General features: G+C 44.6%; 1 protein-coding gene across 2 annotated transcripts in view; it reads left to right on the top strand.

Moving 5' to 3' along the window:
* Positions 1-14976, top strand: part of CDH7 (cadherin 7) — a 314868-nt gene that overhangs the window by 204495 nt on the left and 95397 nt on the right. For both annotated transcript variants that reach the window (XM_077492388.1, XM_077492389.1), the window contains exons 3-4: positions 10689-10983; positions 12949-13068. In XM_077492388.1, the coding sequence (XP_077348514.1) occupies positions 10689-10983; positions 12949-13068 (415 nt within the window). The remainder of the gene's footprint in view (positions 1-10688; positions 10984-12948; positions 13069-14976) is intronic.

Raw genomic sequence — 14976 nt, 5'->3', positions numbered from 1 at the left:
GCTTCCCCTCATTTCAGATCTACCCCTCAGATTTACAGCGACTGCACTTCCAAGTGCATTTTCTGTTTCAATATGTTTATTGTGAGTTTTTGAATAAACAGTAGTAAACAAAAGAGCATAATCATCTCCTTGTAGCAGGGGCCACTAATCACGAATATAAATCCAAAGGGCTAACCATCACAATATATTTCTAATAAACTCAGGATAATAAAGTGAGATGAGTAAAAAATGGAATCTAGACTGATTCAGTGTCAAACAACTCGTCTCTTAATTATGTTCTGCGAGTAAGCCCTGTTCCTGCCACCCCCGTCCATGGGAGGTAGCAGTTTTTAATTAGCAATGGGAGAGATTACTAATGAGAGAGAAGAGAACTAGAGAACAGAAGAAAGAAGGGTAGGGAGAAAGAGAAGACAGAAAAGGAAGAGAGAAAAAAAGGGGGGGGGGGGGAAAAGGAAGGGGGGAAAGCTCGGGCTCGGACGCCCCGCCAGGAGAATTCAGACCAAGCCCAGGCATGCCGCTTGGAGCGTGGGGAACTCATAAGAGATCCACGGCTCCCAGATCTTCAAAAATTTAGCATGAGAGTCATGGACAATACTGGACATACGTTCTTGAAGTAACATAGCAGTCATACGTGTCTTAACCCCTTGAAAATCTACCCGTTGTGACTTCCAGGCTTGGGCAATGGTCCGCTTGGCCGCTATAAATAGATAGGCAGCCAGCTTCTGTTGAGGGCCGCGCAGGCCAGGAACCAGGCAGTGTAGGAGAGCTAGCCTAGCGTCCCTTCGAATCGTTAGATGAAAGAGTGTCTGCAGTAAACCAAAGATCCTAGACCAGAACCCCACCAACCTTGGGCAAGCCCAGCAGGTGTGCATGACATCACCTCGCTGACCACAGTTGCGGAAGCATCTGTCAGTACTCCCAGGGAACGCCCGGGCTGTGCGGGCAGGCACCCAATACCATCGGAACATTACTTTATATGCGGCCTCTAAGGTATTTGTGTTGAACGAGCATTTGGCGACCGTGTGCCAGGCTCTGTTCCAATCCTCAGGGTCAACTGGGGCCTGAAGGTCCTTTTCCCATTGAGTCATATAAGAGAGGGGTGCTGATGGCGGGCGACCATTCAGGGAGGCATAAATGGCCGAGATGAGGCCCGGTGACCCTGGGGAGTGATGGCATGTATGTTCAAAAAAAGTTTTTTGGAAGGGATAGGTGGACGTGCGGCGCAATGCCCCAATCCAGTGCTTTAATTGGATAAAGTGATAATGCTCCGTGACCGGCGCCCCTGCGCTTCCCTGATACTCTCTCAGGAGGGGAAAGAACGTGAAGATAGAAAGTTTTGAAGTTGTGGGTAGCCATGCAAAGACCACCAGGAGAATGCCTGGGGCTCCACATGACCGGGAAGGAAAAGAGGGTTATGGGTGATGGGGAGTAGGGGTAGGAAGGGGGACATCAAATTGTTAACCGATCGAACTGAGTCCCACACCTGCAGACCATGAAGTAGCATGGGGCTTAGAGAGGGAGGGCGTAGATTCCTGGGGAGCCATAGGAGTGCCTGAACACGAGTCAGAACCAGGTACCTCAAGGAACACCCACAGAGGAACATCCGTGGTTGCATGAAGCATAGTCAATGGGGAGATCTGGGCTGCAACGTAGTATTTAGAGATGTTGGGGACCCCCAGGCCTCCCCGGAGCCTGTGGGTATAAAGGGTCGCTCTAGGTACCCTAGGGCGTTTGCGCTCCCATATAAATTGGAGGATCCTATTCTGCAGGAGTCGAAGGAAAAAAGCGGGTACCCGGACAGGCAGAGTACGAAAATAATAAAGGACTTTGGGAAGTATCGTCATCTTTGCCGCCGAGATCCTCCCCACCCAGGAGAGTGAGGGAAATTGCCAGGATTGCATAAGGGTGGACACCATGCGTAATAGGGGATAATAATTGGCAGAGAATAGGGAGGAGTAAGCTGGGGTCAATTTGACACCTAAATAATCAATCGAGTGTGATGCCCAACGATAAGGAAAATGGTCTTGAAGTCGCTGTACCAGTTCCAAAGGGAGGTTAACATTCAGCGCTGTGGTTTTGGAGTGGTTAATTTGGAGACCTGAGAAGGCTGAAAATTGATCTAATACAAGTTGCAGGTTGGGCAGGGAGATGAGCGGTTTGAAATGGTCAAGAGGGCGTCGTCCGCGAACAGGTTCACTTTGTATTGAGTGCCCGCGTAAGGAATTCCCGAGATATCACTATTGGCCCTGATCGCCGCCGCCAGCGGCTCCAAGGCCAGGATAAACAGTGCCGGGGACAGGGGGCAGCCCTGTCTAGTTCCCCGGAGTATCGGGAAAGGGTCCGAAAGGAAGCTCACGTATTTTACTGATGCCGACGGTGCGGAATATAGGGCTTGGATCCATTGCAGGAAATGTGGACCAAATCCCCATTTGGTTAAAACAAAATAAAGGTAATCCCACGAGAGCGAATCAAACGCTTTATATATGTCTAGGGAAAGCAAGAGTCCTGGAATTTTGCGCTGATTAAGTATATGGAGGAGATGGACCACCTTGCGGACATTATCCCCCGCCTGGCGACCGGGTACAAAGCCCACCTGATCCCTGTGAATGAGGGCCTGAAGATATCTGTTGACCCGCGCACTTAGGACCTTGCCCAGTACCTTCAGGTCAACATTCAACAAGGAGATGGGACGAAAGGACTGTGGGTCCGTGGCCTCCTCAGGCGACTTAGGTATCATAGTGATATGGGCTTTCAGTGAGTCCGGCGAAGGTCTCGCACCGTCCCGCCAGGCGTTGAAATAAGATGTGAGATGGGGCGTGAGCAGGGGTGCAAATATCTTATAATATAGACCGGTGAAGCCGTCTGGACCCGGAGCCTTGGAAGGCTTAAGGGACTTTAGGGCTTGGGCGACCTCCATTTCCGTTTATAGGAGCATTCAAATTATCTCGTGCCGCCAAGGACAATGTAGGGAGGTCAATCAATTGGAAGAATCTCTCAGCCCTGTCTCGGTCAAAGGCTGCCGGTCTATTATATAGGGATGAGAGGAAGGAGGCAAAGCCTGCCACTACTTTAGATGGGTTTGACGTAAGTCCCCCTCCCGTCACCTGCAGTCGAACCGGCCTGCCCGGGCGTCCCACTGAATTAAGTTTCCTAGCCAACATAGGACCAGGTTTGTTCGAGCAACTATAAAACTTATATTTGGAACAACGCAGGGCCTTTTCCGCCTGAGCAGAGGCGAGCAGGTCCAACTCAGTGGCCAATTTGTCACGTGTCCGCCTATGGGTTACCGTAGGGTGCGCCTTCCATGTTGCGTCCGCCGCCTCTAATAAGGAGATCAATTCCCTTATCCGCTGCTCTCTGGCCCGCTTTGTACGGGAAGCGATCTGGATCAAGTGTCCCCTGACCGTCGCCTTGTGGGTTTCCCACAAGGCGACGGGAGAGCCGACCGAGCCCACATTTTCTGCAAAATAAGTTTGGATATGAGTTTCTATCTGGGAGGATGTAGCTTTCGTACTTAGGAGGGATTCGTTAAGCCGCCAAAGATAGGCTGGGCGGGAGAATCCCGCCCAAGTGATTCCAAAGATCAGGGGATCGTGGTCGGACCATGGAGAGGTGGCAATAGTGATCTTTTGTACCAATGGCAGGGAGCTAAGTTGCAGGAACACGTGGTCTATCCTACAAAAACTCTGATGGGGGTTAGAGAAAAAGGTAAAATCCCGAGACAATGGATGTAGCTCACGCCACACGTCCACCATGCCATAAGATTGGAAAAGATCATGCAATAGTTGTTCCTGAGAGGCATCACGGGACGGAGGCACTTCCCTGAGACTACGCCTGTCCAAAGAGGAGTTAAAAACAGAGTTTGAGTCTCCCATCATAATCAGAAGGCCTTTTTGGTGCCTGGTGATCACTTGAAGTAGGTGGGAGAAAAACTTCTGCTGAAATGAGTTAGGAGCGTAGTATCCAACCAAAGTGACCTCCTAGTCCCACAGGGTGCCCTGCAGGATCAAATATCTACCCGTAGGGTCTGCTATTTCTTTAGAACAGGTAAATTGGAGATTACGCCGGAAGGCCATCAGCACCCCTCTATGTTTCTCAGTGGCAGAGGCCGTAAAAAACATCGGATAATGGGGGGACAAATATTTGGGGGATGAGGATTGGGAGAACCTGGTCTCCTGCAGACACACCACATCAATAGATTGTGATTTTAAATGGCGGAAGACCTTCGATCTCTTATTGGGGGAGTTGAACCCATGTATGTTCTGCGAGAATATTTTCAACTCATTTTGAGCCATCTGGGGGGCAAAGGAAGGTACATATAATGATAGCGCAGCCAGCAAGGTACGTACTTACCCTGATCCCATGGCGAGGCAGTCCGAGCCCGAGTAGGGGAGCGGGAGGGAGGAGAACACAGAGGAGAAGAGGAAGAAAGAGAAGAGAAAACATTGAATAGACATGTGACACACACAAACACCACAATGGGTGGGCTTAGCATCCCGTTACCGGACACTAATATAGGTGGCTGCACCACCAACCACAAGGCTAACGAATAGTAAAACATGACAACAGTAGGAACAATAATACTTCAACTTTCTAGAGCATTACTACCTTATTATCCTATTACCGCCCCTGCACAGGGCTACGAGAACTAAACCAAAAACAGATGAGACGAGCCAGGCCCATCCCGGAGAACCGCTATCGGATGGCAGTGATAACAACTGGCCCCAGGACCATAGGTTCTCCCCACCAGGCGTCACCCCGTAGGGAGCGCCCGAGGAGAGGACGTGACCACGGTCCCAAAACGTGACCCCCGCGTTGGTTCGCCGCCAGGCCCCTGGAGTCAAAAAGGGTAAAAGAGGGAGGGAGAGGTCAGGGAAGGGAGGGAGTCAAGTGGAGAGGGGGGAAGGGGGGCAAGAGGGGAAGCAGGAAGGGGGGAAATAGAGGAGCAGGGTAAGGGGAGTAGGGGAATTGATGGGGAAACAGGGAGGGGCCATGAACAAGGGGAGGGGGGGTGGGGACGAGGGGGGAGGAGGGGCAAAAACATACCAAAAAATACAAGGGGAAGAAAAATGTAAAGTTGAAGCCCCAGATGGCTCCTAGGGTCCAGAGGGCAACCCGCATACAAATAAGTAGGCAATACCTACAGTACTCCCGGAACCAGCCTCCCAAACCGCCCCCACCCCACCAGGACTATAGTCCCATTCCCCCGACCCCTCCCCCCCTAAAAGGAAGAAGGAAAAATATAAAAATTTATTTAAAAGCATAAATAACATCAAATCTTTGACCGGAAATAGGACCCCCAGGTTAGCTGAGAGGTCTGGGCAAGACTAGGCAGTCCTAGTAGGGCCGAATCACTGGTAGAAGCCCAAAGTCATTAAGGATGGTGTATAGGGCCTCTGGGTTGAACACAAAACCAAAGTAGAACCAACCAAAAATTTGGAAATAAGAACAAGGAGGGGGGGGGAGGAGGTATGAGTAAGGAACACTTGGCACAACATCCGGTAGAAAACAAAGTCCCGCACCCGGAGCCAAGTGCATTTTCAGTGCAATTTTAAGTGCACTTTTCACTTGTAGTTGGCATTTTTTGCCAAAGTGGATTTGCCTAAATAACCCCCAATGCATGATAAAATAACCTCACAAGTAAAAAAAAGTTAATCCTAAGTTACACCTAGTAACCCACTGTCTACTCTCCCTTGATTAACTCCCTTCCCCTGCTGCCTTTAGCCGTATTTTATTATACATTATTTTACATTATTATAGAATATACTATTTTTCCATGCATTTATATGCGTTTTTCCTGTATGTTTTGTTTAGTAATTTTTGCAGCAACACAAAATACAGGGAATTTATTAACTTGGTACTTTGCTTTGTTTGAGAAATTCAATGCAATTTTAGTCACATTGTAAATTGGCTTGGTGCCATGACATCTTTACTTTAACCCCCCCAGCGGTATTCCTGAGTCTGGCTCAGGGTGAAAATTCAGAACCAAAAGCGGTAACCCCGAGCCAGATTCGAGATCGCATCGTAGGATCCAGGATAAGTGTGCTTACCTTATCTCCTGGATCCAGCGATGCCCCCCCCCGCATTGCGAGCGGCTCGTCCTCCGCTCGATCTATCACGGAGCCAAGCTCTGTTCCCTGCGAGTACTGTGACGCACGGGGATGGAGAACAGAGCCAAATTCAAAAAGTGACACACACAATACATACAGTATAATGGAATCTTAGGCCGCGTACACACGGGCGGACTGTTGGCTCAACTTTGTCCGCTGAACAGTGTTTCAGCGGACAGTCCGCTCGTGTGTGGGGCTTCAGCGGACAGTTTCAGCGGACAGTTTGACGAACAAAGTTTTTCGGAAATTCCGAAAAACTGTCCGCTGAAACTTGGTTTGAGCGAACAGTCCGCCCGTGTGTAGGCTACTTTCGAAATGAGCAAACTGTTCCCGCTCGGAGGGAAGTCTGCTCATTTCGAGCGGGTGTGCAGGTAGGCGGGGCCCGCGACGGAGACGTCGCGGGCTCCGCCGCCTGGAATGGACTTAAAGGGGAACCCCAATGCCGAAAAAAATCGGCGTGGGGGTCCCCCCAAAGTCCACAACAGACCCTTGTCCGAGCACGCTACCCGGCCGGCCAGGAAAGGGGGGCGAGCGAGCGCGCCCCCCTCCTGAGCCGTACCAGGCCGCGTGCCCTCAACATGGGGGGTGCCTTGGGGAAGGGGGGGCCGCGCGGCCCCCCCACCCCAAAGCACCTTGTCCCCATGTTGATGAGGACAAGGGCCTCTTCCCGACAACCCTGGCCATTGGTTGTCGGGGTCTGCGGGCGGGGGGCTTATCGGAATCCGGGAGCCCCCTTTAATAAGGGGGCCCCCGGATACCGGCCCCCCACCCTATGTGAATGAGTATGGGGTACAATGTACCCCTACCCATTCACCTGTAAAATAAAAGTACCCAAAAAAAAACAACACACGAGATAAAATATTTTATTGCACAGCTCCGGGGGTCTTCCGTCTTTGGGGGTCTTCTCGCCGGACTCCTCCGCTATCTTCTTGTAGCTCTTTTGCTAGCGGAGGAGTCCGGCTTTCTTCCTCCCCGCCGCCGGCCTCTTCTCCCGACTTCGGGGGTCTTGTCCCCCTCTTCGGTTCTTCTGCCGGGCCACCGCGCTTTCTTATAGCTCTTTTGCAGGCGGTGGCCCGGTCTTCTGTCGCCGCTGTCGCCGCTGTCGCCGCCGCCTTCCGTTCTTGTTCTTCTTCTTGTTCTTCTTGTTCTTCTCCAGGAGATGTTGACACGTCGCTCTCTCCGGCCGGAATGCCAGAGCCGCGCTGAGCGGCCACTTATATAGTGACAATGGGGCGGTGTCACATGGTATATGTCACATGGGTTGGTCACATGGGTTGATGTCACATGGGGACTATGACATCGTAAGGGGGCGGGGTCACCATGTGACCAACCCATGTGACATATTTTATCTCGTGTGTTGTGTTTTTTTTGGGGTACTTTTATTTTACAGGTGAATGGGTAGGGGTACATTGTACCCCATACTCATTCACATAGGGTGGGGGGCCGGTATCCGGGGGCCCCCTTATTAAAGGGGGCTCCCGGATTCCGATAAGCCCCCCGCCCGCAGACCCCGACAACCAACGGCCAGGGTTGTCGGGAAGAGGCCCTTGTCCTCATCAACATGGGGACAAGGTGCTTTTGGGTGGGGGGGCCGCGCGGCCCCCCCTTCCCCAAGGCACCCCCCATGTTGAGGGCACGCGGCCTGGTACGCGCTCGCTCGCCCCCCTTTCCTGGCCGGCCGGGTAGCGTGCTCGGACAAGGGTCTGTTGTGGACTTTGGGGGTACCCCCACGCCGATTTTTTTTGGCGTTGGGGTTCCCCTTTAAGTCCATTCCAGGCGGCGGAGCCCGCGACGTCTCCGTCGCGGGCCCCGCCTACCTTGACACGCGCTCGAAATGAGCGGACTGTTGCCTCGTGTGTGGGCGAGTCCGCTCATTTCAAAAGTTGCGCGGACTTAGTACGACGAACAAAGTTTGCCGTATTTGTCCACTCAAAAAGTGCCGTGTGTGGGCGTGTTCGTTCATTCAAAAGTTTGAGCGGACTGTTTGACGAACTTAGTTTCGGCAGACAGTCCCCGCGTGTGTACGCCGCCTTACAGATTACATTACTGTATGGAATTATTTCACAACCCTTTTGTCCCTAGCAGTCTGCCCAGTGCCCTGCATGTAGTTTAATATTATAAAAACTGTTCTTGCTGACTGGAAACTGGAGATTGTTCATAGCAACCAAAACTGTCCCTTTGCATCAAAAGTGGTTTTAGACTATCTAGAAAACAGCGATAATAAATTAGAATCACTCGCAGAATTGAGGGATAGTGATTGGTGGGGAGATCCATCATCAAACACTGAAAAGTAATGACAGCGACAATTCTGCAACTGAGCAAATTTCAGTTTTTTGATTTGATTACATTATCGAATATTTTTTTTTTATTATTATATATTATTATTTGGTATAATTATTTATAGTTATTTATTTTATTTTAATTTATGATTTTGTTTTTAAAATTTTATCATACCCATCTGTTTGGACAGATTTAAGTGAGTTATTCCTAAGAATTTGAGGCCTACAATATAAAACGCCAAATTTCCATGCAAAATATTGTACCGCTTTCAGCACCTAAAATCCGACATAATCATACCACCAGGGAGGTTAATGACATATAGAGCCTTGCATTGCTGTAAGTACCATGCTGTAATTTTGGAGAATTGTTTAGGCCTTCAAACGCCTCCTTTTAGAGTTCATATACACCACCTTGAAAAAGTATTCACACCCCTTGACATTTTCCACATTTTGTCATGTTACAACCGAAAACATAAATGTCTTTTATTGGGATTTTATCCGAGGAGGATATACAAAGAGAATAAAAACCAGCATTTTAGCTTGCACATGATTGGATGATAAAATCAGCAGAGCTTCCACTAATTTCAGATCTACCCCTTAGATTTAGCATTTTCAAGTGCCCCTGCAGTGCAAAGTGGATATGCCTTTTGTAAATAACCAACTATATCTCTTGTATAATGATACTTCTGGCTTAATACAAGTGCAGAAATATGAATAATGCAGAAATATGATAGAGCAGTGTTAATAATACTACATGGAAAAAAATGTAATGCCCATATGTCTGTGATGCATTGATTTAAGTTTGTTGTACAGTCATACTGTACAGTTCTAAAGTTGTAACTCTGTATAAAAATTTCATAATTTTTCCCAATCCGACAGCTACACTTTTAAACATCAGTCAGTCTTGGGAAATGTGTATTTTGCCGAGTTATGTATAAAATATGTTTGCAAATTCTAAACAGATTTGTGTACAACTTTAAGTTGTTAAATTCCTATATATATTTAATCGTCACCTAGGAATAGCGGAAAAAGATTCATCCTTCACTATAAAACATGTTTAGTTCTTCCAGTACTTTTTATCTACAATAAATTCCAGAGTACAAGACTTCTGACTTCAGATGTCATGGTTACTGATGTAGAATTCTTAGGCTGAGTTGCTCCCTTGACTTTCCTCTTTGAAGATTTAAAAGTGGTGTGACTATAATTGAACAAAGCATAATTTTAAAAGTAATGTTGGCTACATGTCAAGACCAAAATACTGGTTTCTTTTTATATTTTATCAAGTCTCTTACTCAGTCTTTTTTATATGTTGGATGGTTCTTTACAGCACTGTGTAGTTTCTTGTAGACCTGTCTTGATCACCCTTGAATGTACTGATCTGTTCCTGGTTTGCTATGTGGTAATCACATTATAATACCAACTTATACTACCAACATCTCTGGAAAGCACATAAGTTAAGAAAAATAAAGCACACCAGGCACCAATCAATATTGTTAGAACAACCAATGTTTTACAAGTCTAGCAGACTAGTGCTGTTTGTATCTTGGTACCAATGTCAAGTTTGTAGGGTCCAACCTCAGACTACAATGACTTTTACCACTTCAGTGGGACAGGGCTGGTATAGACTGAGCAGAGCACACACATGTACATCCTGAACTATTTCTTTATAAATGTTGCTATATAGAGATTGCATAATAATGTAATTGAGACTTTTTATATGCAGATGTATTTATTAGCTCAGGAAGAAAATCAAAACCCAGTAATCAATTGCAGATGCTTTATTTCTCTGTATAGTCTGCAGTAAGATGAGATCTGACACATATATGACTATTCAAACCCAGAACAAGCAAATAATTATACATTTTCACATTTTCAGGCACAAAATTAACACATGTAGGATACCCAAGGATGAGGAACATTGTAAATGAAGTCAGTTGAATTTTGTGGAAATAAGAAATAAATAAATGTGTTTTGTACCTGATGAGACCAAACTGTCACTTTCAAAGTGTTTACACGCATATATTCCCCAGAATACTTTCAGCTCTTATAGTGTGTGATTTTTAGCACAGTATGAAATGCAAATTGAATCCAAACTGTTTATTAAGAGATATAAAATGTGTTTGCCTCCTAAAGCAGTTGACAGATCTTCATTATCCTTTGCCATAAACTAGATGGTTTTGGCAGATCATTTTCAGAACAATGACAATTCCCATTTTTTGTATAAATCATTGAATATATCTTACTTGACTATCACCTTTTCACTTTCACAAATATAAATTGTTGTCATTTTTTTCAACAGCTTCACTCAGATGTGGATACAGGAGAAAATGGCATCAAATATGTCTTGACAGGCGAGGGGGCAGGTACCATTTTCAATATTGATGAATTTACTGGGGATATACATGCATCCAAGAGGTTGGACCGGGAGGAACAAGCCTACTACACTCTTCGTGCACAAGCTATAGACAGGATAACAAATAAACCCGTGGAGCCTGAATCTGAGTTTGTCATTAAAGTGCAAGACATAAATGACAATGAGCCAAAATTCCTGGATGGGCCTTACATTGCTGGAATTCCTGAAATGTCCGATGTTGGTAAGAAAAACAAATGCTGCCATGCTTTAACAAGTATATATTGTAATGTATCTGGGAGGAGTGCACTCTCAAAACTTCATGATGCTTAGCAAAAGAATGATGTACTATGTATGGGAGGTATATACCAATTTAGGAGTCCACAAGAGATATAAGAATACAACAGGTGATTCAGATCTGCTGTCAGAAGATGAGTAAACTAAGGTGATTTTTCTTACGGCTAGTTGTATATTTGACAAAACCACTGGGGTCCATTGGGAAGATATCTGTATCATACAAAAGAAAGACTAAGGAGGTTGTATGTAAGGCACAATGCAGGTAGGTTCAAAGAAGATACAGAACTCTAGTCTATATGGCTGCAGAAAATTTTACATGCATAATGCAAGATTTTTGCATTATATTTTCACATATCTTAAAATACTGAGGTGGGTTACCATCCTGTAAAGTAACATAGCAAATATTAATATAAAAGGGCAAAATAAACAGTTACTGATAAAAGGGTTGCCAAAAAATATGCATTGTTATGAGCAGACCATAAAACATATTGGAGTTGATTTACTAAAACACTACAGTGGAGCTTTATTTATATATAAAACCCCAAAACCTCTTTTAATTCATAACAAGGATGAGTGTCATTGGATTAGATCATACATTGTATTCCAGCACCAGTTCTCTGGTTTAGTGGGGGTGGGGGTAGTTGTGATGGTGATGGTAGTTGTGATGGGCCATGCTGATGGAAGATCACTCCCCTGGAGGTTTTTAACAATATCTGTGACTGAGGTATTATAGGCAGGGTTCTGTGGGTCTTTGTGTGTGTTTGAGTTTGGGGGGGGGGGGTGTAGCCTTTATCAGTCCCGACTAAGGGTGCAGCCACTTGTACAGTGTGTTCCAGACAGAAATCTGTGTATTCATGGGCTGCAGGTAGCATCTAGCTCCAGGGATGGATGTTGATGAGGGTCTGTTTGGCTTGGGGGGGGGGGGGGGTTGTTGCATTCGGTCAATGAGTGGATATCTGTCAGTTTGGTGGATTGAGCATTATGAGATGGAAAGTAGACATGCACCTGTAGTGTCCAGTTACATTCTAGTAATTTATAGTGGCAAATGCACTTGACTTCAATTTTAGGAGAAGAGTTACTCTTTCTTAGTAATTGCCATATCTAAGAAAGAAATGGATATTGTAGTCCTCCATCATTTTAAACCTACATACTCGGATTGGTATAATTAACTTTTCTATCACCTCTATTGATTGTGTATGTCACCTGAGCAGAGCATAGTCAGAACTGAGTATCATTCACAATATAAGCTATGTAATAGGATATGATACAATATATTGTTCAACAGTTATGCATCCATTTCTTTCTACAGTTGGGTACAATTTCAATAATGCATGGGATTCACTTATATAAATAACTGAAGGGATTTTTACAATCGATACAAAAATTAGGTACCCCCTCACTCTGTACCCAAATGTGAAACAACAGAGGTCTTTCTGTTCAAGCAGCTGCTCATCAACCTCATTATTTCTAAAGAGGATGAAGCACTCCAAGCTGCTCCAGACTTGTTTGGCATAAAGGATCATTGGCTCAGAAATTCTTTGAAAGTTGTTTTCAGCTTACATAAGTTAAGTAGCTCTAAGCATTTCAGCAGCCTTGGAGCTGTACTTTTTATACCATGTTAACTGAATGACAGTGATCTTTATGGGCAGGCTCTGCCATAGCACAGTTAGTTGCATACTTAGCAGGTTTTTTGTCTTCTTCATAAAAAGTTAATGAACATTGTGCATGACATTGATGGTCTTTACTATATACAGTATTTTGTTATTCAGCTTTTTAATAATACATACAATAAATATAATAAATACATCTCTGAGATAGAAATGTTTTTAGAACTGCAATATTATAAATGTTTTACAATGTACTGCTGTAGGTTGAAATCTCCTTAACTGAAAGCCAATACCATTTTATTAAGGAACATCAGTCCTGCAAGTAACAGCAACAGATGCTGATGATCCCACTTATGGAAATAGTGCTCGAGTTATCTATAGCATTCTTCAAGGTCAACCGTACTTTTCCGTGGAGCCAAAGACAGGTAAGCATGTTGTTAATTTCAGTGTAAATATTTCATGAAGTGCCTACAACATAAAGTAATTACTGCAGCAAATGTCTACGCCATGTTAATTTTAAATTATCAATCACATAAAAACATGATTTGAATTTTGAGTTGGACTTCTTTTTTCTAAAGTTGTTTGCTTTGCATCATAAGTAATCTAAATACATCGATACAGTAGAGTTTGTAGAATGGCATTTGTACATCATACTGTTTGTAAAAAAAAATATTGTTACACAATTGTTTTTTTTTTTTAGTAGCTTAAAGCTGAAATACAGATTTACAGTGCCCCAAAAAAAGTATCCATACCCCTTGAAACTTGTCACATTTTGTCATGTTAAAACCAAAAACGTAGCTGTATTTCATTGCAATTTTAGGTGATAGACCCACAAAGTGGCACATAATTGTGAAATGGAAGGACAATGATAAATGGTTTTCAATTTTTTTTTACAAAAATGTCATTATTATTAATGAAAGAAGGAAGGTAAATATTATAAACAGATTAAACGTTAACTTTATGGTGCTTTTATAGATTTTTTTGGGCTATTTTACCACTTGAGTTCCCAAGTCTTTTTCCCTAAATCCCCTTTAGTCCCAGATGTTTTTTTTTGTTAGTTTTTTTGCAACGTCTTTCTTTCGCACATGATATTATTTGAATTTGTGGTTTACCTTAATGTATTATACATCATTTTTTTCAGTATAGATAAAGGTTCAGTTTTGCAGTAGGTTTTGATACCCATATTTTTCTTTATTTTTTTATTTTTTTATGAAAATGTATTGGTAATTTTTGCATACAAATATGAAAGAAATCAGTACAGATATTTGATGCAAATATAGAAAATAATAATAAAGTTGTATACAGATTATAGATCAATGAAGGAATGTTGAGTATAAGTAAAGAGGGTGAGGGGGAGTGGAAAGGGGGGAAGTCAAGCGAGATGATCAAATATTAAAGTAGATCGATGGCTCAGCCAGGGCAGGCTGAGCACGATAAATTTTCAAAACGTACATATATATCTATTCTAGTATATTTATATACTAAACTGGTGAATAGGAGGTGATCATAGAGGGAAGTAGCGTTTTCCTTTGGTGCTCCCAAGCATGTAGGTGACAATTAGGGCAGAAATGCTGAAAGAGAGATGAGGAGTAGAGAATGATGAGGCGGCTGTGTTGTTTGAAGATATCAGAGCCGGGTTGTGGTCTTGTGAGGAAACAAGGTGTTTATAGGGGGGGCACATGGTTGACTGGGTGGGATTCCCCCGAGGAGGTAGCCCACAATTTTGGTAATATTTTTGAAATGTAGAGGTCCCATTTGAGGTGAAAGCGGGCTGTTTGGTGGTTGTTTAGTATCAGGTCCAGCTTTTCTTTACCCATCAGATTCAATATATCAGATGTCATTGATGGTGGGGGTGGAAGATGAGGTCCATAATTTGAGAATGGCCCTTCTGTGTGTTGAGTTATTTTGAGGGGACAGCAAATGTACACTGTTATACAAGCTGCACACTCACTACTTTACATTGTGGTAAAGTATCATTTCTTCAATGTTGCCACATGATAAGATATAATAAAATATTTACAAAAATTTGAGGGGTGTACTCACTTTTGTGAGATACTGTATGTGAGTGTAGCTTTTCTGCCTCAATGTCTGAGATGTGATCTTCCAGCTCAGAGAGGAGTTTAGCCTGGTCTCCCAGCTCTTTCCTGAGCTGTTTTAGGCCTGCTGCAATTGTCCTGTCCACTGCTGCAGTGATTGTGAGCAGCCACTGCCTGTGCCAAGCCGTCATATTGCTCCTCTGTTGCAGCTGATGGTGCCTGTCCTGTGAGGTCTGGCATGCTGAGAGGCATGTCACAGCCGCCATATTGCCTGCGTTTGTCTGGCAGGGGGAGGGA

This window comes from Lithobates pipiens, unplaced genomic scaffold, assembly GCF_037356315.1.
Source record: "Lithobates pipiens isolate NorthernLeopardFrog02 unplaced genomic scaffold, aLitPip1_a1.2 Scaffold_19, whole genome shotgun sequence".
Classification (NCBI taxonomy): domain Eukaryota; kingdom Metazoa; phylum Chordata; class Amphibia; order Anura; family Ranidae; genus Lithobates; species Lithobates pipiens.
This window is presented reverse-complemented; position numbering and strand designations above follow the sequence as displayed.